We start from the raw sequence: 25,553 nt of genomic DNA on the forward strand, positions 1-25,553 counted from the left end.
CCTTGTAGGGCTTTGGTGATAGTTCCATTAGGCACGGTATTATAGGGGATGAATGTGCGACAATTTCCCCCAACTATAGCACAGACGCCTCCTTTTTCAGCTAGCATCATGTCTAGGGCCATTCTGTTTTCCCATGCCATTCGGCTAGTGGCATCTAACTGTTCTGCTATTTCTTTAATGACATCCCTGGTATAGTTGATAAATTTTAGCTGATGATTGACATTTTTATTGATGGTGACCCACCAGAATAAGGACGATTTAAATTCTGCAGCTACTTGATTTTTAGCTTTAAACTCATTAGGAACTTTCTGGGGAACCCCTATACTATCTACAAACATTTTTTTATTGAAGGAACTAGGTACACTTTGTACATTTTTCTTTTCTCCTTTGCCTTGGGTTGGTACTTTTTTATTACTTTCAAATGCCAGGGTAAATGAGATAGCCAATTGAACCAGAGCACAGGTTCCTCCCCACCTTTCAGGTAGTGTTGGCCAGAGGATGCCCTTCCCACAGTACCACCAGAGGTCTGCTCGGGGTATAGTTAGGCTGGAGAAGTTGCCAGTACTATCCTTGCTCACATTCCACACCTGTGTACACAGAGCCATGGTACCAAGATCCTGGAGCCCTTCTTCCCATCTGGAGAGACAGGCAGAGTGGTTTCCGGGACCAAGGTGAGACGCTGGTATGGCTTTGACACTTCCCTTCTGGACTGGAGGGAAAAGGGAGGACAACGTACTACAACTTTCACCAGGAGTAGCATTTTGAAAGAGGAGTGTTATACATTTAAACTCCCTTTCATGCTTTTTCATCCCCAAGGGGAAGGGCAAAATCTGAACAGTGGGTTGTTTGGTTGTACAAGCATAACAGTCACTTCTGTTTAGACTCTGGATGGTATGTTTGCCCCATTCTACCCAGGCATTTGTATTTCCATAACCTGTCTCTATTTCTGTGGTTTGCTTTAAGTCTTTGGCCTTAAGTGTTCTAATGACCTTAGGGTCAATTTGAACTGGAGAGTTAAATTCCAGCCAAGTTTCCCTTAATGGTTTTTCCTCCAACCTGGGTAAGACCCATCCCTCATACTGCGTGGTCCACCAAGCAGTGTTCCAAGAATAACAGGGGTTAGGTGTCTCATAAGTTATACTCTCAAATGTTCGCCCCCCAACAATCTTGCTTTCTATTTGAACAGTCTGCTTACATAAATGCTTATATTCCTCACTCAGTTGTTGCTGACGTTTTAGATTTTTACAGCTCATTACTTGACAAACATCAAATTGTACAGTTTGAGACTTTAAGCCTTTGACGACACTTATAACCAGCTTAGCAGAACCTGTTACTCCTTGAATATAGAACATTATGATCAGTATAAGCAATTTCATCATTAAGCTATACACAGAGCACAATGCAAACATAGGGTTTAATCCAGCCCTTCCTCCCTCCTAGTATGTTCTTTCAACTGTTGCCTATTTAAAGTGATCCTTAGGGGATCTGAGGTAGGAGTCACTTTCCAGGATTCAGGTTGAGTTGCTGGATACTTATCGTCTGGTTCAGGCACCGGTCCCTTCACTCGTGTGTAATGAGTCCAGCCTCTTTCTGCCGTTCGGACTGCCGTCTCAGTTGTCAGCAAGACCTGATAGGGTCCTTCCCAGATCGGTTGAAGTTTGGATTCTTTCCATGACCGGATCAGAACCCAGCTGCCAGGCTGATGTCGATGGGCAGCAAATTCAAGAGGCGGGGTCTGAGCCAGCAGTCCACAGTGCCTGAGAGATGATAAAGTAGAAGACAAGGCCAGTATATAATTCTTAAGAAAAAGATCTTTTGTGTCTAGGGAGGGGAGCTCTCCAGTCCACCTGGGGAAAGGCAAACCAAAAAGCATTTCATAAGGGGAAATTCCCAGTTCTTTTCTAGGGGCAGTCCTGATTCTTAGTAGAGCTATAGGTAAGCACTTGATCCAAGGTAACTTTGTTTCCAAAACTAATTTAGAAAGATGTTTCTTTATGGTTTGATTCATTCTTTCCACTCTCCCAGAGGATGGTGGATGCCAGGGAGTGTGGAAGTCCCAAGTGACACCCAGGCTTCTCATGACATTTTGCAACACACGGGAGGTAAAGTGACTGCCATTATCAGAGTCTATATTTTCCACTAACCCATAACGGGGAATGATTTGTTCAAGGATAACTTTAGAAGTTCCCAATGCTGTAGCTGAGGATAGAGGGTAGGCTTCCACCCATCCAGTGAGGTGGTCGACAATTACCAAAATATATTTTAAACGACCGATTGGGGGCATTTCAGTATAATCAACTTGAATGCTCTGGAATGGTCTCAGGCCCGGCTCTCTTCCCCCTTGTACCTGTTTTCTTAAAACCTTTTTATTAATTTTTTGACAAATTATGCACCGCTCACAGATTTGTTTAGCAACTGTATAAAGGCCTACACATCCAAATTGTCTAAGTACTACATCACACATGGCTTGTACCCCCCAATGACTCCCCTGGTGTAGGACTGCTAATATCTCCCTCATTATTTGTTTATTTAACATTTGTCTGCCATCTGGGAGAAACCATTTCCCCTGATCATTTAAGGTTGCTCCTAACTGTTTCAACTCTTTTACTTCTTTGGCAGAGAATGTAGGGACCCCAAATTCCTTAGGGATAGAGGGTATTAGGATCATTATTTTTAAAGGGGGGTAGAGAGAGGCCTCCTTAGCCTTTTCATCAGCCAACCTATTGCCTTTTGCCTCAAAAGTAGGTCCCTTCTGGTATCCATTTATATGCACCACTGATATTTCTCTAGGTACGAGTAGATTGGTTAATACTTGTTTCACCAATTCCCCATGAACCAGTTCTTTTCCTTTGCTATTGATTAATCCCCTTTCTTCCCAGATCTTTCCAAAGGTGTGGACTACCCCAAAGGCATACTTAGAGTCAGTGTATATTGTACCATCCTTTCCTTCTAATAATTTGAGGGCTTGATTTAGTGCATACAATTCACAAGTTTGAGCTGACCACTTATTGGGCAATCGGCTAGCTTCTTTTACTTCACAAGTTATCCCATCCACAACTGCATAGCCATTGTGCCTTTCTCCTTCTAGGACTTTGGAGGATCCATCTATGAACAGTCTTTCCCCCGAGTGCAGGGGAAGATCCCTTAGGTCAGGTCGGACTCGAGTTTGGTATTCAATTAGGTCTAAACAGTCATGCTCAGGGGTCTCTACTTGCTCAGGCCCCTTCCAGAGGAAGGAGGCCGGGTTTAGGCTATGATCTGTTGTTAAGACCAAATCATCTTTTTCCATTAGGATTGCTTCATATTTTAAGATTCGAGAATCAGTTAACCATTTCCCTGCCCTTTGAGACAGAATAGTTCTCACTTGATGAGGAGTACTAACTACTAATGCCCCTCCAAAGGTTAATTTCCTGCTTTCTTCTACTAAAAGGGCAGTTGCTGCAATGGCTTGAACACACCCAGGCCACCCCCTAGAGACTGGATCTAAAACCTTCAAAAGGAAAGCCACCGGCCTTTGGCCTCCCCAGATTTGGGTTAGGACCCCCAAAGCTGTTCCCTTATCTACTGTAACAAACAGGTGAAAGGGTTTTTCGAGGGAAGGAAGTGCTAGAACAGGAGCTTGCACCAGTGCCTGCTTGAGTTCATTTAATGCCTTTATTTCCATTTCCTCCCATTCTATCTTGTCAGGCTCTTCCTCTAGTAATTTTTGGTATAGCTCTTTAGTTCGAGATGCAAAAGAATCTATCCACAATCTACAGTACCCTACCAATCCCAGGAATTTTCTTAGCTCTCTTTTTGTTTGAGGAAGAGGCAACTCTACTATGGCCTGGATTCTTTCTGGATGGATTTTTCTTTTTCCTTCACTTATGAGGTGGCCTAGGTACTTAACTTCCCTTGCTACAAATTGCAGTTTACTTTTAGATACCCTTAATCCTTGTTCCCCTAAAAAGTTCAGTAGATTTTTCATAGCTTGAGCCACCACTTGCCTTTCTTTACCTGATATTAATAGATCATCTACATATTGCAGAAGGGTGATTTCAGGTGGGACTGGAAATTTTTCCAGTACCCTCTCTAACTCTTGCCCAAAGAGATTGGGGGACTCCGTGAAACCCTGAGGTAAGACCGTCCATCTGTATTGCTGCTTTCGCCCATTGAAGGGATCTTCCCACTCAAAGGCAAACAGGTCTCTACTTTCTGGATCAAGGGGACAGGCCCAGAAGGCATCCTTTAAATCTACTACACTAAACCACTTATGATGGAAGGGAATTTTACTCAGGAGAGTGTAAGGATTAGGAACTACAGGGTGTCGAACCTGGACAATTTTATTAATGGCCCTTAGATCCTGCACCATTCTCCAGCTACCATCTGGTTTCTGAATGGGGAGAATGGAAGTATTAAAAGAGGACATACAGGTTTCCAAGAGTCCATCCTGAAGGAGACCCTCAATGATGGGGTGGAGTCCCTGTCTTCCTTTAAGAGGAATAGGATATTGTTTCTGGCACACGACCTCCCCTTCCTTTTTTAACTTGATTTTAATTGGGGGAATTTGCAACCCTCCCCTGTTTCCTTCTTTTACCCATACCTCCTCCTTAATGTCTCTTTCATCTTCTTCAGTGAGCAGGGCCAAAACCTCAATCCGTCCATTCCTTACCTCTAAATCCAGTCCCATAGGTATTATTAGGTCTCTTCCTAATAAATTACTCCCAGCTTCTGGGATGTGCAACAAGGGAGCTATGATTTGATTATTTTCCCAACAAATGTTAGTAGGTTCAAGAATGGGAACTTTAAATCCCTCCCCTTTTACCCCTGTGATGGTGAGGGAACTGCCAGAGAGTCTGGCCCCCTTTGGAAGATGATTTACAGAGGAGCAAGCTGCTCCAGTGTCTACCAAGAATGTAATTTCCTCTTGATATGGGCCCACCTTTAAATTTACTAAAGGCTCCCGGTGGGCTTCTGAGATGAGGAGCCTCTGACTCTCCTAGTCTTCAAAATTCATTAGCGGTATAACTCGACCCTCCTTCTGTAAGTCTGGGCACTCCCTTTTGAAATGGCCAGGCTTTTCACAATGATAACACCCTGCAGAGTTCTGCATTTTCCTTGCTCCTTTTTTTAAATCAGCCCAGCCCCCTCCCCTATCTCACCTCTGTCTGCATCCCCCATTTCCTGTTTCTAATCTTTTCTTGACCAAGTGGTCAACAGTGGCTATCATGACTTTAGCCTGCTGCTTTTGTTTTTCGTCCTCCCTTCTTACAAATACTTTCTGTGCTTCCCTTAATAACTCCTCCAATGGCTTATTCATCCATCCATCTATTTTCTGAATCTTTTTCTGAATATCAGGCCAAGATCCCTTCACATAGCTGACCTTTAACATTCCCTGGGCTACAGGGTCTTCAGGATCCATACCTGAATATTTCCTTACTTGTTCTCTCAATCTTTGTAGATAAGCAGAGGGAGACTCATCTTTCTCTTGATTTACCTCAAAGGCCTTATCCAAATTTTGAGATTTGGGTACAGCCAATTTTATTCCCTCTACAATGAGGTCTCTGAGATCCTTCATTTGTGCCCTATCCTCTTTATCATTATTATCCCAATCAGGGTATTTGGAAATTTTTGCTCTGCTGCCATCACCCCTTGCCCTGGCGGGTGTTGCCTTTCCCTTTCTTTCATAGCAGCCCCTCTTATCATTCCTCTCTCCTCTTTTGTAAAGAGGATGTTTAATATGGACATAAGTTCAGACCACGTGTATAGGCTAGAGCCTAGGAACTGATCTATTTGCTCAGCCAGCCCCATTGGGTCCTCTATTAGCGATTTCATCTCCTTCTTAAAATTTCTTACTTCTGCACTCGTTAATGGGGCATTTACATACCCGACTTCCTTTGGCCCCATAGGCACCTCCCTCAAGGGGTAAAGGGATTTAACGGGGTGATGTTCCCTTACTCTCTTTCCTTCAAGAGTTTTTGGAAATGGAAAATTCTGTACATCCTTTTTGCACTGTGTTAATTCTTTCCTCAACCATTGATGGGTCATATCTGGTGGGGCAGTTGGCGCCGATGGGCCTGATTCCCCTGGAACCTGTGCGGACCTTATTAGGTCCTCAGACTCTAACAATCTCTGCTCTGGGGGAGGAGGGGAATAGTAGGGAGGAGGAAGGCTTAATAAGGGGTCCCAGGGTTTAGATTCTACCAACTCATCTTCCAAGTTTGGGTTTTTATCTTTCACAGGGTAAAGGGGAGTTTTTTTGTTCTTTAGCCAGCACGTGGCATAATCAGACTCCTCCTTAGAAAAGGATTTCTTCTCATTAACATAAATTACAAGGTTGGCACAGAGCCAGTCCTCCTCTGACCCATACTTTTGCCAGAATACGTCTGGCGGTGAAATGCTTTCTTCAGTCCAAATGTAACAACAGTATTTAATCATTTTCTTTTTGTCCTTTCCCTTGGTCCGATCACTATCGGTCCAATATTTTAACATCCTACCTAGTGGGCTATCTGGAGGGATGTCCCCGAGGGACTCTATAGGTGCCCCCTTTTCTTCTTCCCCGGCCGGCCAACTGCCTCTATTTCCCATCCTGAGTCTTGTCTGGGCTTCTTTCTCTCAGTTCCTTTCGCTTCGTCTGTCTCTGGCCCTTTCCCTCGCGGGAGAAGGGAACCGCAGATTGAGACTCCGCACTCGCTTCGTGCAGTATGTCGCACGTCTCAGTCACACACAAGCAGCTCCAGACTCATCAGGAATTCCCGACCACCAAGGCAATATATTACTTTCCTTACCAAGGCAATATATTACTTTCCTTACCTTGGTCCATGCACGGAGTTGCCTGGTCAAACAGAGGCAAGCCCTTTCCCCCTTTTCTCATCCACAACCGGCAGATCCAAGCGTCTGGTCTCGGGCCCTTTAGCTGCCGGAGATGGGCCCCCAATGGCGGAGTCCGAGACCACTCAATCAGCGGGGCGTGCCTTCCCTTTGTCCACCTCGGGGGTCCCCCTCCGAAGCTTTGGATCCCGGATGAGCCCCCAAGTTGTCAGAAATAAAGAGGTACCTGTAAGGGAATAAACGCTCTCTCGGTTCTGGAGGAGAAAAGAATTTATTTACGATCTTGCAAGATGGGGCGTCCAGCCAAACACGCGGAAGGCTGGCGCCCCAGAGGAAGAGAATGGCGATCTTTAAATCTCCTACTCCTAATTCGCAAGTCCCTCCCGTTTCCCCATTGACTGGGTACTACAGAGGTTACAGCCTATCCGAGAACACTAACTAATTCATCTTTTGAGATTTTAATTTGTACAGCCAATCCCAGAGAGCCAACTAGCTCATTATTGAGATTTTGAACTGATTAGCCAATCCCCCCCCAAATTTTTATTTTATTTTATTTTTTGCTGTGAGTTCCCACCTCTGATACTACCTCATGTCTCTTTACATCAGGCAGATTCTCTCTTCTCTTTGTCTGGGGCTTGTTTAAACTGGTTTTGCCTCCATTTCCCTTATTCCATGCTGTCTCTATGTGAAAACGAAACTTATTCCTTTCTTACAGCAACAAACTGGATAATGTAGAAGAAATGGACAATTTCCTGGAAACATATGAACAACCTAGACTGACCAGAGAGGAAATAGAAGACCTCAACCAACCCATCACAAGCAAAGAGATCCAATCAGTCATCAAAAATCTTCCCACAAATAAATGCCCAGGGCCAGATGGCTTCACAGGGGAAATCTACCAAACTTTCCAGAAAGAACTGACACCAATCTTACTCAAACTCTTTCAAAACATTGAAGAAAATGGAACACTACCTAGCTCATTTTATGAAGCTAACATCAATCTAATACCAAAACCAGGCAAAGATGCTACAAAAAAGGAAAACTACCGGCCAATCTCCCTAATGAATATAGATGCAAAAATCCTCAACAAAATACTTGCAAATTGAATCCAAAGACACATTAAAAAAATCATACACCATGACCAAGTGGGGTTCATTCCAGGCATGCAAGGATGATTCAACATAAGAAAATCAATCAATGTATTACAACACATTAACAAGTCAAAAGGGAAGAATCAATTGATCATCTCAATAGATGCTGAAAAAGCATTTGACAAAATCCAACATCCGTTTTTGATAAAAACATTTCAAAAGGTAGGAATTGAAGGAAACTTCCTCAACATGATAAAGAGCATATATGAAAAACCCACAGCCAGCATAGTACTCAATGGTGAGAGACTGAAAGCCTTCCCTCTAAGATCAGGAACAAGACAAGGATGCCCGCTGTCACCACTGTTATTCAACATTGTGCTGGAAGTGCTAGCCAGGGCAATCCGGCAAGACAAAGAAATAAAAGGCATCCAAATTGGAAAAGAAGAAGTAAAACTGTCATTGTTTGCAGATGATATGATCTTATATCTAGAAAACCCTGAGAAATCAACGACACAGCTACTAGAGCTAATAAACAAATTTAGCAAAGTAGCGGGATACAAGATTAATGCACATAAGTCAGTAATGTTTCTATATGCTAGAAATGAACAAACTGAAGAGACACTCAAGAAAAAGATACCATTTTCAATAGCAACTAAAAAAATCAAGTACCTAGGAATCAACTTAACCAAAGATGTAAAAGACCTATACAAAGAAAACTACATAACTCTACTAAAAGAAATAGAAGGGGACCTTAAAAGAGGGAAAAACATTCCATGTTCATGGATAGGAAGACTAAATGTCATTAAGATGTCAATTCTACCCAGACTCATCTACAGTTTCAATGCAATCCCAATCAAAATTCCAACAACCTACTTTGCAGACTTGGAAAAGCTAGTTATCAAATTTATTTGGAAAGGGAAGATGCCTCGAATTGCTAAAGACACTCTAAACAAGAAAAACGAAGTGGGAGGACTTACACTCCCTGACTTTGAAGCTTATTATAAAGCCACAGTTGCCAAAACAGCATGGTACTGGCACAAAGATAGACATATAGATCAATGGAATCGAATTGAGAATTCAGAGATAGACCCTCAGATCTATGGCTGACTGACCTTTGATAAGGCCCCCAAAGTCACTGAACTGAGTCATAATGGTCTTTTCAACAAATGGGGCTGGGAAAGTTGGATATCCATATCCAAAAGAATGAAAGAGGACCCCTACCTCACCCCCTACACAAAAATTAACTCAAAATGGACCAAAGATCTCAATATAAAAGAAAGTACCATAAAACTCCTAGAAGATAATGTAGGAAAACATCTTCAAGACCTTGTATTAGTCGGCCACTTCCTAGACTTTACACCCAAAGCACAAGCAACAAAAGAAAAAATAGATAAATGGGAACTCCTCAAGCTTAGAAGTTTCTGCACCTCAAAGGAATTTCTCAAAAAGGTAAAGAGGCAGCCAACTCAATGGGAAAAAATTTTTGGAAACCATGTATCTGACAAAAGACTGGTATCTTGCATATATAAAGAAATCCTACAACTCAATGACAATAGTACAGACAGCCCAATTATAAAATGGGCAAAAGATATGAAAAAACAGTTCTCTGAAGAGGAAATACAAATGGCCAAGAAACACATGAAAAAATGTTCAGCTTCACTAGCTATTAGAGAGATGCAAATTAAGACCACAATGAGATACCATCTAACACCGATTAGAATGGCTGCCATTAAACAAACAGGAAACTACAAATGCTGGAGGGGATGTGGAGAAATTGGAACTCTTATTCATTGTTGGTGGGACTGTATAATGGTTCAGCCACTCTGGAAGTCAGTCTGGCAGTTCCTTAGAAAACTAGATAAAGAGTTACCATTCAATCCAGCGATTGCACTTCTCGGTATATACCCGGAAGATCGGAAAGCAGTGACATGAACAGATATCTGCACACCAGTGTTCACAGCAGCATTATTCACAATTGCCAAGAGATGGAAACAACCCAAATGTCCTTCAGCAGATGAGTGGATAAATAAAATGTGGTATATACACACGATGGAATACTACACGGCAGTAAGAAGGAATGACCTCGTGAAACATATGACAACATGGATGAACCTTGAAGACATAATGCTGAGCGAAATAAGGCAGGCACAAAAAGAGAAATATTATATGCTACCACTAATGTGAACTTTGAAAAATGTAAAACAAATGGTTTATAATGTAGAATTATGTAGAATGTAGGGCAACTAGCAGTAGAGAGCAATTAAGGAAGGGGGAACAATAATCCAAGAAGAACAGATAAGCTATTTAATGTTCTGGGGATGCCCAGGAATGACTATGGTGTGTTAATTTCTGATGGACATAGCAGGAACAAGTTCACAGAAATGTTGCTATATTAGGTAACTTTCTTGGGGTAAAGTAGGAACATGTTGGAAGTTAAGCAGTTATCTTAGGTTAGTTGTCTTTTTCTTACTCCGTTGTTATAGTCTCTTTGAAATGTTCTTTTATTGTATGTTTCTTTTCTTTTTAACTTTTTTTTCATACAGTTGATTTAAAAAAGAAGGGAAAGTTAAAAAAAAAAAAAGAAAAGAAAAACAAGGAAAAAAAGATGTAGTGCCCCCTTGAGGAGCCTGTGGAGAATGCAGGGGTATTCGACTACCCCACCTCGATGGTTGCTAACATGACCACAGACATAGGGGACTGGTGGTTTGATGGGTTGAGCCCTCTACCATAGGTTTTACCCTTGGGAAGACGGTTGCTGCAAAGGAGAGGCTAGGCCTCCCTATGGTTGTGCCTAAGAGCCTCCTCCCGAATGCCTCTTTGTTGCTCAGATGTGGCCCTCTCTCTCTGGCTAAGCCAACTTGAAAGGTGAAATCACTGCCCTCCCCCCTACGTGGGATCAGACACCCAGGGGAGTGAATCTCCCTGGCAACGTGGAATATGACTCCCGGGGAGGAATGTAGACCTGGCATCGTGGGACAGAGAACATCTTCTTGACCAAAAGGGGGATGTGAAAGGAAATGAAATAAGCTTCAGTAGCAGAGAGATTCCAAAAGGAGCCGAGAGGTCACTCTGGTGGGCACTCTTACGCACACTTTAGACAACCCTTTTTAGGTTCTAAAGAATTGGGGTAGCTGGTGGTGTATACCTGAAACTATCAAACTACAACCCAGAACCCATGAATCTCGAAGACAGTTGTATAAAAATGTAGCTTATGAGGGGTGACAATGGGATTGGGAAAGCCATAAGGACCACACTCCACTTTGTCTAGTTTATGGATGGATGAGTAGATAAATAGGGGAAGGAAACAAACAGACAAAGGTACCCAGTGTTCTTTTTTACTTCAATTGCTCTTTTTCACTCTAATTATTATTCTTGTTATTTTTGTGTGTGTGCTAATGAAGGTGTCAGGGACTGATTTAGGTGATGAATGTACAACTATGTAATGGTAGTGTGAACAATCGAAAGTACGATTTGTTTTGTATGACTGTGTGGTATGTGAATATATCTCAATAAAATGAAGATTAAAAAAAGAAAAAAAAAAAGCACTGAGAAAAAGTTAAACATAGAATTACTATATGACCCAGCAGTCCCACTCCTTCCTATGTATACATCCCAAAAGAAATGAAAATAGAAACTCAGACAGTTGCACACCAGTGCTCATAGCAGCATTATTCACAGTAGCCAAAAGGTAGAAGCAACCCAAGTGTCCATCAGAGATGAACGGATAAACAAAATGTGGTATATATAAAAAATGGAATATCATTGAGCTATAAAGAGAAATGAAGTTCTGACACATGGTACGACATGCATGAACCTTGAAAACATTATGCTAAGTGAAATATGACAAGCACAAAAGGACAAATGTTGTAGGATTCCATTTATATGAAATATCCTATAGACAGAAAGATTACAGATTACCAGTGGCAGTTATTGTTTAATGGGTACAGTTTCTGTTTGGGATGATGAAAAAGTTTTGAAATTATATTCACTTATTATGAATATAATTAATGCCTCTGAATTGTATACTTAAAAGTGGATAAAATAGCAAATTTTATAAGTATTTTACCATAATAAAACTTATTTCAGAGACATTTCCAGAATCTCTCTCTTCTCAAAACAGTGAGAGCCACTGCCTCAGCTCAAGTAAATTACCCAGGTTTCCTCCCTGTGGCCTGGAAAAGAAGGCATTAGGTCTGCCTTTAAAAACATACTTAAAAATGGTTAAAATGGTGAATTTTATGTTATGTGAATTTTACCTCAAAACAAAAACCAAACAGTTCTGCAACACACAAGGTTTAAGACCTGACAAGAGAACTTATGAAATTCTCCTTCTCCATAATTGACAGCAAAGCCAGCCAAATTCATTTAAAAACTCTGTAAGCAATCCTCTCACCACAACCCAGGAAAAGGAAGAGTTGGAGGGAAGAAAAAAAAATCTCATAAAGAAACAGTAGGTGATAGCTGTCTTTTGCCAGTGCACACAGCCTCCCCTTTGCCCTCAGACCTGTCTTCTTCCATCTTTGCAGAATTCCACAAGCTCGGAGAAATCCTGATCAAGATTCAGGCCCAGGCTGTGTCTCACAGAAGGCCCAATGATGTATAAAGGCTTCCTCCTCTCCCCACGGCCACACCCGGTCGGCCCTGCCAAGAGGAGGCCCTCCACATTCTCCCCCACTGGGAAGCCAGCCAAGCTCCTTGGAAGTGGGCAGGGTGGAAGGGGCCAGGCTTTGCACAGGAAGGGCTATTTCTTAGGCTCTTATTTCTCTGGAGCTTAAATTTCTGCCCGGCATGTGAGGAAGACTCCATGGAAGACTCAAAGCTGCCCCTGGAGCAGCACACCCAGGGATTAGGAGCTCTGCGGGCCTGGGCTCCTAGTTAGCATCACGGGATATATGACTCAGCCTCTCTAAGCCTCAGTTTCCTCAACTGCAAAAGAGGAACCATAGTACTCTGCTGTGACAAGTCACAGCATTGCCATCAGCATTAAGTGGGAAAATGAAGCATTTTGTAAACCAGTGTCTGGCACTCAGAGAGTCTAATCAATGTTGGCTAATTGTTATGAGTAAATATTCTCAACCTGAAGGGCTCAGAGCAGAAGCATCTGGGTGGAAGGCTGATTTTTCATAAAATCACTAAGCACTCACTCCCCCCAGATGCCCTGTGGGATGCCTGCCGAGGGGCACCAGTTGTCTCCTATGAATCCACCTGCCAAAGATCTTATCTGTGTCTTTTGGCCTCTAGTAATGACCCTGGACAGGACATTTGGTGTTCCTCTTGAGCTTACGCCCCTTCCTAACCCATGCTTACCCCCATGTCCCCATGTCCTCTGCACACCAGCAAACGCCTTCAGTTGCTATAGCAATGGAAGTTGCTCCCAAGAACCCTGTTTCAGATTTTTATATCCCAACATCATATTTTAAATGATTAAACTATCAATAGAATGTCTATCAGCACATAAAAGTGGATTTTCCTCCTTCTATCATAGTGAGGATTGGGGAAGAAAACCATTTCATGGGTTTTTAGATATGAATGACTAAGAGCCTCTTGGGTCCTCAGCAGGCTGGAGGAGAGACTCTGCTTTTCCCACCCCCTGCCTCTGTTTCCTCAATGTGTTTCATCAGGCTCGCTTGTGAGCTTCAGCCAAAAATACGGGGAAGAGTGGAGCTCTCCAGAGACAGGGGAATTGCTGTAACTCCTTAAGCCCCCTCCTATAGGACATGACTTGGATCCTGGGAATAACTCAAGAACTACCTTCTTGGGTCAAAGAAGCTGGCTTTGATGGCTATTTGCTGAAAAACAGTCTTAATTGCAACTGCTGATGTTCGCTTCATTTCTCAAACAAAATTCACCAAAAACCACTCTTATTTGGGAGCTCTGAATGAATGGCTACCTAAAGCCATTGATTCAGGGGGTATGAGTGGTAGAGTTCAGATTCAAATCCTGGTTTGTCAGTTTTCAAAGTCCATACTCTTTTTCTATACACCTCCAACATACTCATATACCCCACAGGGTTCTCATGAAGCATATGTGAAAATGCCTAGCTAGGTCTGACCTAGCACATAGATTTTCAATAAGTAGTCTTGACTCTGGACTTTCTTAGGTGCAAAGAGAGAAGACATGATTCCTGGCCGCAGGTATGTACATTCACGCAGGCTGTGTCCATACCTCTGTTGCACTGAAAAAGTTGGACATGTGACCCCGAGTGAAAAGCAAAGGGTGGGTTGTCAGGGATTGAGGTACATTCACCTTCCTTTTTCTTTACCTTCTTTCTAAGAGTTTATATTACTGGATGTTTTCATTGCTTTATCCATTAATCAAAGAGGCTCTGGATGTAGTCCACATCTAGGACTGGGACAGAGGTGGGGGTCCTGAGCTTTGTTTGGGGGCTTTCTACAGTTGTGCTTTCCATCAACAAATGGACTTTTTTAAAGGAGTTATTCTCATCGTTCTAAAAGATGAAATTTATGGGTTGAAAGTAATGGCTGCCAACCTCATAAAATAAGTCTTAATATCATCACAGACATTCTCACTATTGGTCAAATCCCCAAGACCCCTATGAAGAGTAAACTGCCCTGGGCAGAAAGCAATTAAATACCCTCAACATCATAAAAGTACAAAATGAGCTACACACCCTTTCTCACTTTCCAGGGATAGTCGGATGGTGCAAGGGTCCTTTTGACATCTGCTTCACTTTCTTCTCCACTTCCACCCTCATGGCCCCCAGATGTGTGTGGTCTTTGCACTGACCCCACACCACCTTGTTTCCCTCTCCTTGACCCAACCCCCGAGCAGCTCAGATCTGGAGCTGCTCCAGCCCAGTCATGGTCAGTCTCTTCTTCAGCTCCTGGTGAATCTAGAATTTGTTTCCAGACATTAGGAATAATTAATATAGACTAATTAAAAGTTTACAGTCACCTTGACGTGCTGTGCTTTATAGACTGCAACCCTGGGAAAATTACTTAAGTGTTCTGAAACTGCTTATTCATCTGTTTAATATATATACACTTATATGAAGGAAACTTTATTATATCATCTCACTTAACACTCACTAAAATCCTGTGAGACAAGTGATATTACCCTCATTACCTGAGGAAACAGAAGCTATCCAGCCAGTAACTTGTGGAGTTGGGATTCAAATCCTGATTTGTCTCCTTCCAAAATCCATAATTTTTTTCCATAGGCTTTCAATATATTTATACACCTCGCAAGGCCCACATGAAGTATAAAGGGGATTACATATGTGAAGATGCCCGCCTAGTACCTGACACATAGTAGATTTTCAATAAATACTTTTGACTCTTAATTTTCTTGGTGCATTTTGTCCAAAGAAGGTGCTTGCTGCTAGTTAACTGCTATCTAGCCATGTGACTGAACATGCCTGGGGATATAGTAAATAAATAAATACATACATACATACATACATACATACATACATAAATACATAAATAAATAAATATATAAATAAAGTAAAAAGAGGAAGGCTGGGAAGCTACACAGGAACTTCAGGAAGCAACATTCATACCTAAGGACCTATTTGTGAAAACCCTGAGAAATGGCAGGGAGCAGCCACAATCGCCTCCATCTCTGGCCCCAGGTCATGAACAGCCCCCGGCATCAGCTCCTAAACTGCTGGGCTAGGGGCTGGCCTCAGACTCTCTGCTTCCCTGTTTCTTCATCTAAAAAATCGAGGACAGGGAGGATGTTTGAAGCCGAAAAACAATATAAATAAAAGTAGGGTCAGGAAAACATGAAGTTTATGTTAGGTGGTACAAGTGGTTTGGCTGGCATGCAAATTTAACAAAGAGGGATAGGGAATTAATTTGGAAATCAAATATACCTTGATTTATTAAAAAGAATATGGTATGGTTCACATAAGTAAAAATCCATCGACAAATGAATCATACAATGTTGTTTTAGGTGCCAAATATACAGGCAAAGCACATAAGAATTTGGAAGGAGAAATTATTATGATTTTAAATATCTGAGAATGGCTTCTGGAGGAGGCAAAGATTGAAATATACATGCAAGGGCAGAAAAGAGAAAGGAAGAGGAAATCACTTTAGGAAAAAGAGCAATGTGAACAAAGGACTGAGCTGGAAGGTGATTAGTATTTGATAAGAAATAAAGTGAATTTTGTTGGGGAATAATGGATAATCAGCTCAAGGAAAGAGTTTAGGGAGGAATTTGAATGTCATAGTGAAGAATGCCAGCTTTGTCCATGCTATGGTGTCTACAAAGAATTCTGTGTGTAAGTGACACCCTAGGGGGAATTTTTGGAATATTAGGCAATGAAGTGCAAGATGGATGAGGAAGGAAGGAGACTGATAGCAGAAGCATAGGGAGGGAGCCTGGTTCAATAACCCAGGGTAGGAGACACTAAAGCAGAGTACAGACAACTGGAATGGATAGAGATATTGCAAAGCTGGAACCAACTTGTTTGAGATATTGCTTTGACAGGGGTTGAGGAAGGAGGGAGTAAGGAAATAAGAGGGGCCGAAATCAAACTGAGTTTTTGAACCTAAGTGACCCAGGAAGTGATGGAAGAGATAAATGCAAAAAATTTAGGAAAGAAAGCCATCCTGATCATAGGATACTAAAATAAAAATGTCTGAAAGAAATTTAAGAATCCAAGATTTTAGATTTAGAAGAGATTAGGGATGGAGAATCAAGATGTGAGAAGCAGCTACACTGATAACAGCTAAAGCCACGAAGGAGGTGGGATCCCTCAGAACAGAGAGAAAAGCTGCAACTGAGTACAAACTTGGGCAGAGGGGTGGCGTGAAGAGCAGTAAGAGGGCAGAAGGAGAAGCAGGGTATGGCAGGGCCCGTGGGGCAGCTAATGCTGTCCCAGCACGGGAAGGAAGCTAAGCAGAGGATGTGGTGGTAAGTAGAAGGGAAACTTTCCTTTTTAAGAAAGTTGTCTCAATAGAGTTATGAGAGTGGAGGTCAGATTGCAGCTGGTTAAATAAAGAATCAAGGCAAAGAAAGACCAGCAGAAGTCACAGTCTTCTGAGATATTTAGAAGAGAAAAGATAAAAAAGAAAGAGGATCATCAAGCAAAGATATGGCTTTTTCTTTTCCTTCAATCCAAAATACTTGAGTACATTTGACCATGGAAAGGAGGGATCTAGTGAAGACAGGGCAAACAAAGATTGTGGAAGGAAAAGGGATAACTGAAGAAGCTGATTTCTAGAGAAGGCAAGGGATTCATTTGTTAATTCAATAAGCATTACAGAGCCTACTATATCTAGAGGTTGGTGCTCAACACAGTAAGACACAGTAAGGATAAAACAGATAATAGTGCCTTGTCTAAGGAGCTTACTCTCTAGTAGGAGACACAAGGGTCATGCATATAGTGATAAGTCTTGTGTTACTGCTAACAATAAAATGCAATAGCTCAGAGAGGAAATTTGGGATAAAGGGGAAAGTGGTATCTCAAAAGGCATCACATAGGAGAAAGTACTAGATTCTACCTTGAAAGACTAGCAAGATCATGACTGGCAAGATGCAGAGGAATTCAGCTGCCAAGATGGAATTTGTGGCAAGGATAGAGGAGTTGGCCTTGGAAAGAAGGGACAATTCTCTAAATGGGACTTAAGGGAAGAATAAATAGGATAAAAGCAAACAAAGGGGTATATTACTTTCCTAGGGCTGCTGTAACAAGGTACCAGAAACTGGGTGGCTTAAAACAACAGAAATTTATTCTCTCACATTTCTGGAGGCCAGAAATCTGAAATCAAGGTGTCAGCAGGATCATGTTCTCTCTGAAGGCTTGAGGAGAGGATCCTTTGTTGCCTCTGTCTAGCTTCCGGAGTCACCGGCCTTTCTTGGCTTGTGGCAGCAAAACTCTAATCTCTGCATCTTCTTCACATGGCTGTCTTCCTTCTTTGTGTCTGCGCATCGGTATCTCTTTGCCTCTTCTTATAAGGACACCAGTTGTATTAGTTTAAGGGCCCACCCTACACCAGTTGGTTAATCTTAACTAATTACATCTGCAACGACCCTACTTCCACATAAGGTCATTTTCTGAGGTACTGGGGATTAGGACTTCAATACATCTTTTTGGGAAGACACAATTCAACCTGCAACAAGAGGTACTGTAAAATAGAGAAGAGGGAATATGAGAAAACTCCTATCTGATGGTCTCAATGTACTTTTATTTTTTTAATCATTGTGGTAACATATATACAATATAAAATGTCCCATCTCAACCACTTGCAAACATACAATTCAGTGACATTAATTACGTTAATAATGTTTTGCTAATCACCACAATCCATTACCAAAACTTTTTCATCACCCCAAACAGAAACTCTGCACCCATTAAGCATTAACTCCCCACCACCCCTTCCTCTCCTCTTGGTAACCTTTGATCTACTTTCTGTCTCTATGAATTTGCATATTCCAGGTATTTCAAATAAGTGAAATTATACAATATTTGCCTTTTCTGGCTTATTTCACTAAATATGATGTCTTCAAGATTCAATCATGTTGTAGCATATCAGAATTCATTCTTCTTTAAGGCAGAATAATCTTTTGTCTGTATATACCACATTTTTTTATTCACTCATCTGTTGATGGACCTGTGGGTTGCCTCCATCTTTTGGCTATTGTGAATAATACTTCTATGAACATTGGTGTACAAATATCTAAGTCCTTGCTTTCAATTCTTTTGGGTAAATACCTATAAATGGGGTTGCCAGGTCATATGGTAGTTCTAGGTTTAACTTTCTGAGGAACTGCCAAACTTTCCCATGCTGCTGTACCATTTACGTTCCTACCAAAAATGCAGGAGTGTTCCCATTTCTGCATATCCTTGCCAAGAGTTCTTATTTTCCATTTTTTAAATAGCCATTCTAGTGTGTGTGAAGGGGTATATCATTGTGATTTTGATTTGCATTTCCCCAATGACTAATGATGTTGAGCATCTTTCCATGTTCTTTTGGCTATTTGTATATATTTATTGGAGAAATGTCTATTCAAGTCCTTTGTCCATTTTTAAACTGGGTTGTTGTCTTTTGGTTGTTAAGTTGTAGGAGTTTTTCATATATTCTGGATATTAAACCCTTATCAGATATACGATTTGCAACTACTTTCTCCCATTCTGTTGGTTGTCATCTCACTTTCTTGATAATTTTCTTTGATGCACAAAAATTTTAAATTTTGATGAAGTCCAATTTACCTATTATTTCTTTTGTTGCTTGTGCTTTTTGGTAGTCTCAGAATCCATTGCCTAACAGAAAGTTCTGAAGATATTTCTCTACTTTTTTTCTAGGCATTTTATAGTTTTAGCTCTTATATTTAGGTTGTTGATTCATTTTGAGTTAATTTTTGTACATGATGTGAGGTAGGTGTCCACTTTCATTCTTTTGCATGTGGATATCCAGTTTTCCCAGCATCTCTTGTTGAAGAGATTCTTCTTTTCCCATTGAGTGGACCTGGCACTCTTGTCAAAAATCAACTGGCCACTAATGTTTGCTTTTATTTCTGAACTCTAAATTCTATTCCAGTGGGTCTGTCCTTGTGCCAGAACCACACTGTTTTGATTACTGTAGCTCTATAGTAAGTTTTGAAATTAGGAAATGTGAGTCCTCCAACTTTGTTATTCTTTTTCAAGATAGTTTTGCTCAATGTATTTTGTGATGTAGGAAAGCAGAGGATTCTCTGAAAGTAGAGGATCAGGGGTTGAGCCCAAGAGGAGAAGGCTTGCAGTAGCAGTGAACATGCAGGTGAATCTGAAAGAGATGGTGATATGGACTGCAAAGCCACCAAGTGGGTTATTGAAACTAGAAACTTCCAAAACTTTGCCAAGCAAATGTTAGCACTCTTGGAATAGGTACTGGAGTAGTAATTGTTAGGAAGTCTTTCACTTCTGGAAGTATGATGGAGAAGATACCCTGGCCTACCCCCCAGGGAAAACAACTAACAATGCATACATATGAGTTTGGCAAGAAAAGTGGCAAGCAACTAAAAACTAAGTAAAAGTGGGAGTGAGAGTGAGATAAGCAGCTTTCTAAAGCTGGCCTACAGCTTGATAACATATCTCAAAATAGTGAACTTGAACTTTGATTTTTGTAGCCTTGCTGGGTGAAGGGAACAAGGCCCCATCATGGTAGGCAATCTAATAGAAGAGTACCCTGCATAAAATTAGAATCCCAATGCTTATATCTTACATGTAAGAGTGAAATGGAAAATAGAACTACTCATTACTTCTCCCAAGAGGATGCAAGGAATTTATGTCTTTGAAGCTTGTACTGAGGAGGAAGGAAAAGCCTTAAACTGAATATTTAGTATAAAGATACCCATGACTGTAGTATCCCTAGATGCCTAACAAAGAGTTCCCAAGAGGAACTCATTCACCCAAACTTCAAATAATTCCCACAGATATGAACTCACAGTCAAGAATCACAAAATACACAAGGAAACAAAGCATAATGAATGAATTTCAGTAAGAGGGGGGAAAAAAAACAGATGAAAGAATCAGAGCCACAAAGATTTTAGATATTAGAATTATTAGAATACAAAATTATATAGACTATGATATAAATATGTTTAGCATGTTTAAGATAAAATAAAGAATTAAAATATGAATAAAAAGAATATAAATGATGGTATATGAAAAAAAAAAAAACAACCCATGCAATTAGAACTTCAAGAAATGAAAAACATGATCATTAAAATGTCAAACTTGATGGTTGAGTTTAACAGCAGAATGGACAAAGTTGAAGACAGAATTAGTAAACTAGAAGATAGTTCTGAAAAAATTAAGTAGAATGTATCACAGAGAGACGAAGAAACAAAAAGTAAGGAAGAAAGTTTGAAATATATGAAAGAGCAGAAGAAAGTTTAATACATGTTGCGCTGGTTTGAATCTGTTATTAACCCCATAAAAGACTGTTCTTTTAATCCAGTCTGTGGGGGCAGACCTATTGTGGGTGGGATCTTTTGATCAGGTTGTTTCCATGGAGATGTGACCCACCCAATTGTGGGTGGAACCTTTTGATTAGATTATTTACATGGAGAGGTGAAAGTTGGGTCTTAATTAGTTTACTGGAGTCCTTAAGAGAGCTCAGAGTTGACACAGACCCAGAAGCTTGGAGATGCAGAAAGAAAGATGTTTGGAGATGCTAACAGATGAAGCCCAGAGTTTGCCCCAGGGAAGTTAAGTGAGAACCCATAGACACTTAAAGAGAAGGCCAATGGAATCAGAAGCTGAAAGCAATGCAACCCAGGAGCAAATGACCAGTAGATGCCAGCCATATGCCTTCCCAGCTGACAGAGGTGTTCCAGACACCATCAGCCTTTCTTCAGTGAACATATCCTCTTGTTGATGCCTTAGTTTGGACACTTTTATGGCCTTAGAACTGTTTATTTTTAACCTAATAAATCCCCTTTATAAAAGCCAATCTATTACTGGTATTTTGCATTCCAGCAACTTTATCAAACCAGAACACATGTCTAAGAAGGACAGATGTGAGAGAATGAGGAATATCAATATTTGAAGAGATTAAAAGTTTTCTGAAGTGATGGTAGACACCAATGCATAGATTTGGGAAGCCTATTAAATCTCAAGCATGATAAATAACAATTATAATCATCATCATCACAATCCACATCCAGATACATCACGGTAAAACCATTTAATACCTCTTAAAAAGGGAGAGGGGTGACCTTAAAGGCAGATAAAGAGAAAAGATAAGATTGTCTAATGGAACAATAATTAGGCTGATAACTAACTTCTCAACAGCAAAACTTAAAGCCAGGAGATAAGGAATGACATCATTTACATGCTGAGAGAAAATAATTACCCACAATATCCACTGAAGAATATTTCCAAAATGAGAACAGAATAAAGACATTTTCAGATATAGAAAATTTGAATGAGTTTCTCTCAACAGATCCTAACACAGGAAATTCTAAAGGCTGAACATCAGGCTGAAGGAAAATAATTTCATATGGAAGACTGATATGCAAGAAAGAATGACAAACAAAGACAGTGGTAAATATGTGGGTATATATAAACAAATATTGATGGTACAAGATAATGATGTTTTATAGAGTTAAAAAATTCAAACAAAATACAGGTATATAATCTGAAGTTGGTGGAGGTGGTTGGCAATAGGAATTAAAGTGTTCCAAAGACCATAGTCTTTAAAGTTCAAAAAGAGGGTAAAAATACTGATTAATTGCAGACTCTGATAAGTTAGAATTTCCAGAATAATAAGGAAGAATAGAAATGAAGTGTATCATTTCCAAGCTAATAAGGGGGAAAATAAGATAAAAAATATTTAAAAGAATAAAGAAATTGTGGACCTTACTAGATCCAATTTGAACAAACCAACTGCAAAAAATATGAGACAATTAGGAAGTTTAACACCTATTTAAAAAGAACACTATGCTAATGAAGGTGTCAGGGATTGATTTAGGTGATGAATGTACAACTATGTAATGGTACTGTAAACAATCGAAAGTACAATTTGTTTTGTATGACTGCGTGGTATGTGAATATATCTCGATAAAATGATGATTAAAAAAAAAAAAAGAACACTATTGATAATATTAAGAAACTTATTTGTTTGGTGTAAAATAGTAATGTAGTTTGGCTTTTTAAAAGTACCTCTAACATACCATAGACGCATACTGAAGAATTTATGAATGGAATTATAAAATGGGTCAGTTTTTCTTAAAAACAATTCAGTGTTGGATTAAGAGGTGGATAAAATAAGATAAAATCTGTTGATAATTGTTACAGTTGAGACATGATTTCATGAGGATTCATTACATTATTCTCTCCACTTTTGTATGTGTTTGAAATTTCTATAATAAAAAGTTAAAATAAGAAAATAAATATTTAAAAAATTAAAGAAGGCAAGAAAGGAGATAAGAAATATTCAAGGTGGGACAAACAAAGATTATAATAAAACGCAAATATAATTACAAATATATCAGTAATTACAACCACTATCAACCGAATAACTTTTCATTAAAAAAAATACCTTTATGCTATAAAAAAAACACATTTAAAACAAGAGAACATGACAGGTTGAAAGTAAAAAGAATGGGAAACAATATTCGAGGCAAAAGCTAACCATAGCAATCTAATGTACCAAAATTAAATGCAGACAAATAGACTCTAAGGCAAAAAGTATTACTAGAAATAAATGGGATTAGTACAGAGTGGTTAAAATTTTAGTTCACCAGAGAAAGATAGCAATTTTAAATACATGCATACTTAATAACATATATAAAGTGCAAATATATACAATTATAAGGGGAAATGGATAAATCCACTCTCATCGTAGGAGATTTTAATGCAGCTGTGACAGTAATTGAAAGATCAAGCAGAGAAAAAATCTTAAGAACATAGAAGATTTGAACAACGCTACAAGATTAATCTAATGTATAGTTACAGAAAACTATACCCAGAAACTATAGAATATTTTCAGTAAGCAAGTATCTAGCCAAATAAAGTCTCAACATATTTTAAAGCATTGTTATCATACATACCACATTCTCCAATATAAAACAGTTACAATGAGAAATCAATAATACAAAGATAATTTCCTAATGATTGGAAATTTAAAAATACACCTATTGATAATCATGGGTCAAACAAGCTAAGTAACTCAGAATTAATGATCTAAGCATACAATGTAAGAAGATAAAAAATAATAAAATAAATCCAAAGAAAGGTGAAGTAAAGAAATAAAGATAAGAAATCAATGAAATAGGAAATAAAGATATAATAAAGAAGATCAACACAGCCAAAAGTTGTGCCTCTGAAAAACATCTAATAAAATTGATAAATTTCTGGCAATACTGATAAAAAAATGAATTTAGATGAAATGGGAAAATTACCAGATAAACATAATTTTCCATAACCAACTAAAGAAAAGATAGAAAACTCAAATTATCCTATAACAATTAAATAACTTAACAGTTTAAAATCTTTTCAAAAAGGAAATGCCAGGCTCAAATTATTTTACCAGCAAGTTCTACCAATATTCAAGAAATCAGACTAGTCATAAACAAGTTATTTCAGAATATAGAAAAAAGGTAAGATTTAACCTCATTTTAATGACGTTAACATAACTTTGACATCAAAACCAGACAACAATGGTACTAGAAAGGAAAGTTGCAATCTTTCTTATGAAACAGAAATGAAAATTTCATCTACTATTAGCTAACTATGGGAGATTAGAAATGACTACAATTTTTTTCTTAACTCTCCTAGTGAGAGGTCGAGTCTAATTCTTTCCCTCTTAAATCTGGGTTGGCTCTAGAATGCTTAATCAATAGAATGTGGTAGAACAGACACTGTGGGACTCCAGGACTAGTGAGAAGCAGATTGTAGTACCTGCCTTGGTCTCTAGGAACACTCTGTGAGAGCCCTGAGCTGCTATGTAAGAAGTCAGATACCCTGAGAATGCTGGCTGTAGAGGCCACGAAAAGGCTGTGCAGTTGACAATCCCAGGTGATTCCAGTTGTTCATCCATCCCCACCAAGGTTCCAGATATGTCAATGAGGCTGTCTTAGACCCACCAGACCAGCCCATCTGCCAGCTTAATATCACCAAGTGACCTCAATGAGTCCACATGAAGCAGGAGAATCCTCTAGCTGAGCCCTGTCCAAATTCCTGACCTGCAAAACTGCAGACATAATAAGATGAATGTTGTTTTAAGCCATTAAGTTTTGAAGGTAATTTGTTAGGCAGCAATAGATAACCAGAACACTAAGAAACTCCAGCATTGTATAAAATCATTATGACCTAGTTGGTAAGAAACGTTCAAAAACAAATTCATGTAAAATTTATCCTATTAACAGATTAAAAGAGAAGTCATGTCATCCCCTCAATAAAAGCAGAAAATGTAGTTGTTAAAATACTACATCCATTCATGATTTTAAAAACATAACATGTTTTTATACTTGTACAAATATACAAAAAACTCTTGACAACCTAAGGATAGAAAGGAACTTCTTCAGCCTGAGTATCTATAGACATTATCCTCAATGATGAAACACCATATGCATTTCCTTTAATATCAGGAACAAGAACTGAAATTGTGGAACTGTAACCCATAACAATTTTTGAAATTACCTATATAACTGCTTGTTGAGCTGTATATTGAAAGTTAACACCTTTCTGTATGTATATCTTGACATACTTTGAAATTTTCTCCCCAACTAGTTGTTAAATTGTACTTTGAAAGTTATCACTGTTATGTATATATGTTAAAGTTCACAATAAAAAAATGCATTAAAAATACTAAAAACATTTTTAAAAAGGCAGTTGCAATTTTGAAAGGGATTGCATTGAATCTGTAGATAAATTTTGAGAGTATTGTTATCTTAATATTAAATCTTCCAGTCCATGAAAAAAGAAAGATTGCAAAGGAAGAAATAAAGCTGCCATTATTTAAAGATAATACAAAATAAAAATAATCCAAAAAAACTACAAAAGATTATTAGTATTAACAGAATTCTAGTAAGGTGCTGGATATAAAATCAATATACAAAATCAGTTGTATTTCCATCTATTAAAAACTCTAGAAAACGTAATTTTAAAAACACAATTTAGAATAGCATCACAATTTTATAATTAAGAATGATTTGTTGTTCCTAAATTCACCCAAAGATTTAGCTGAATTCTAA

The 25,553-nt window shown here is 39.3% G+C and overlaps 1 protein-coding gene across 1 annotated transcript in view; it reads right to left on the bottom strand.

Annotated features, from left to right (window-relative positions):
- Positions 1-23,955: 23,955 nt before the first annotated feature.
- Positions 23,956-25,553, bottom strand: part of TAF4B (TATA-box binding protein associated factor 4b) — a 197,223-nt gene continuing 195,625 nt past the window's right edge. The window contains exon 16 of the mRNA XM_037805602.1: positions 23,956-24,550. Coding sequence (XP_037661530.1) covers positions 24,484-24,550 — 67 coding nt within the window. The 3' untranslated portion in view covers positions 23,956-24,483. The remainder of the gene's footprint in view (positions 24,551-25,553) is intronic.

This window comes from Choloepus didactylus, chromosome 16 (genome assembly GCF_015220235.1).
Source record: "Choloepus didactylus isolate mChoDid1 chromosome 16, mChoDid1.pri, whole genome shotgun sequence".
Classification (NCBI taxonomy): Eukaryota; Metazoa; Chordata; class Mammalia; order Pilosa; family Megalonychidae; genus Choloepus; species Choloepus didactylus.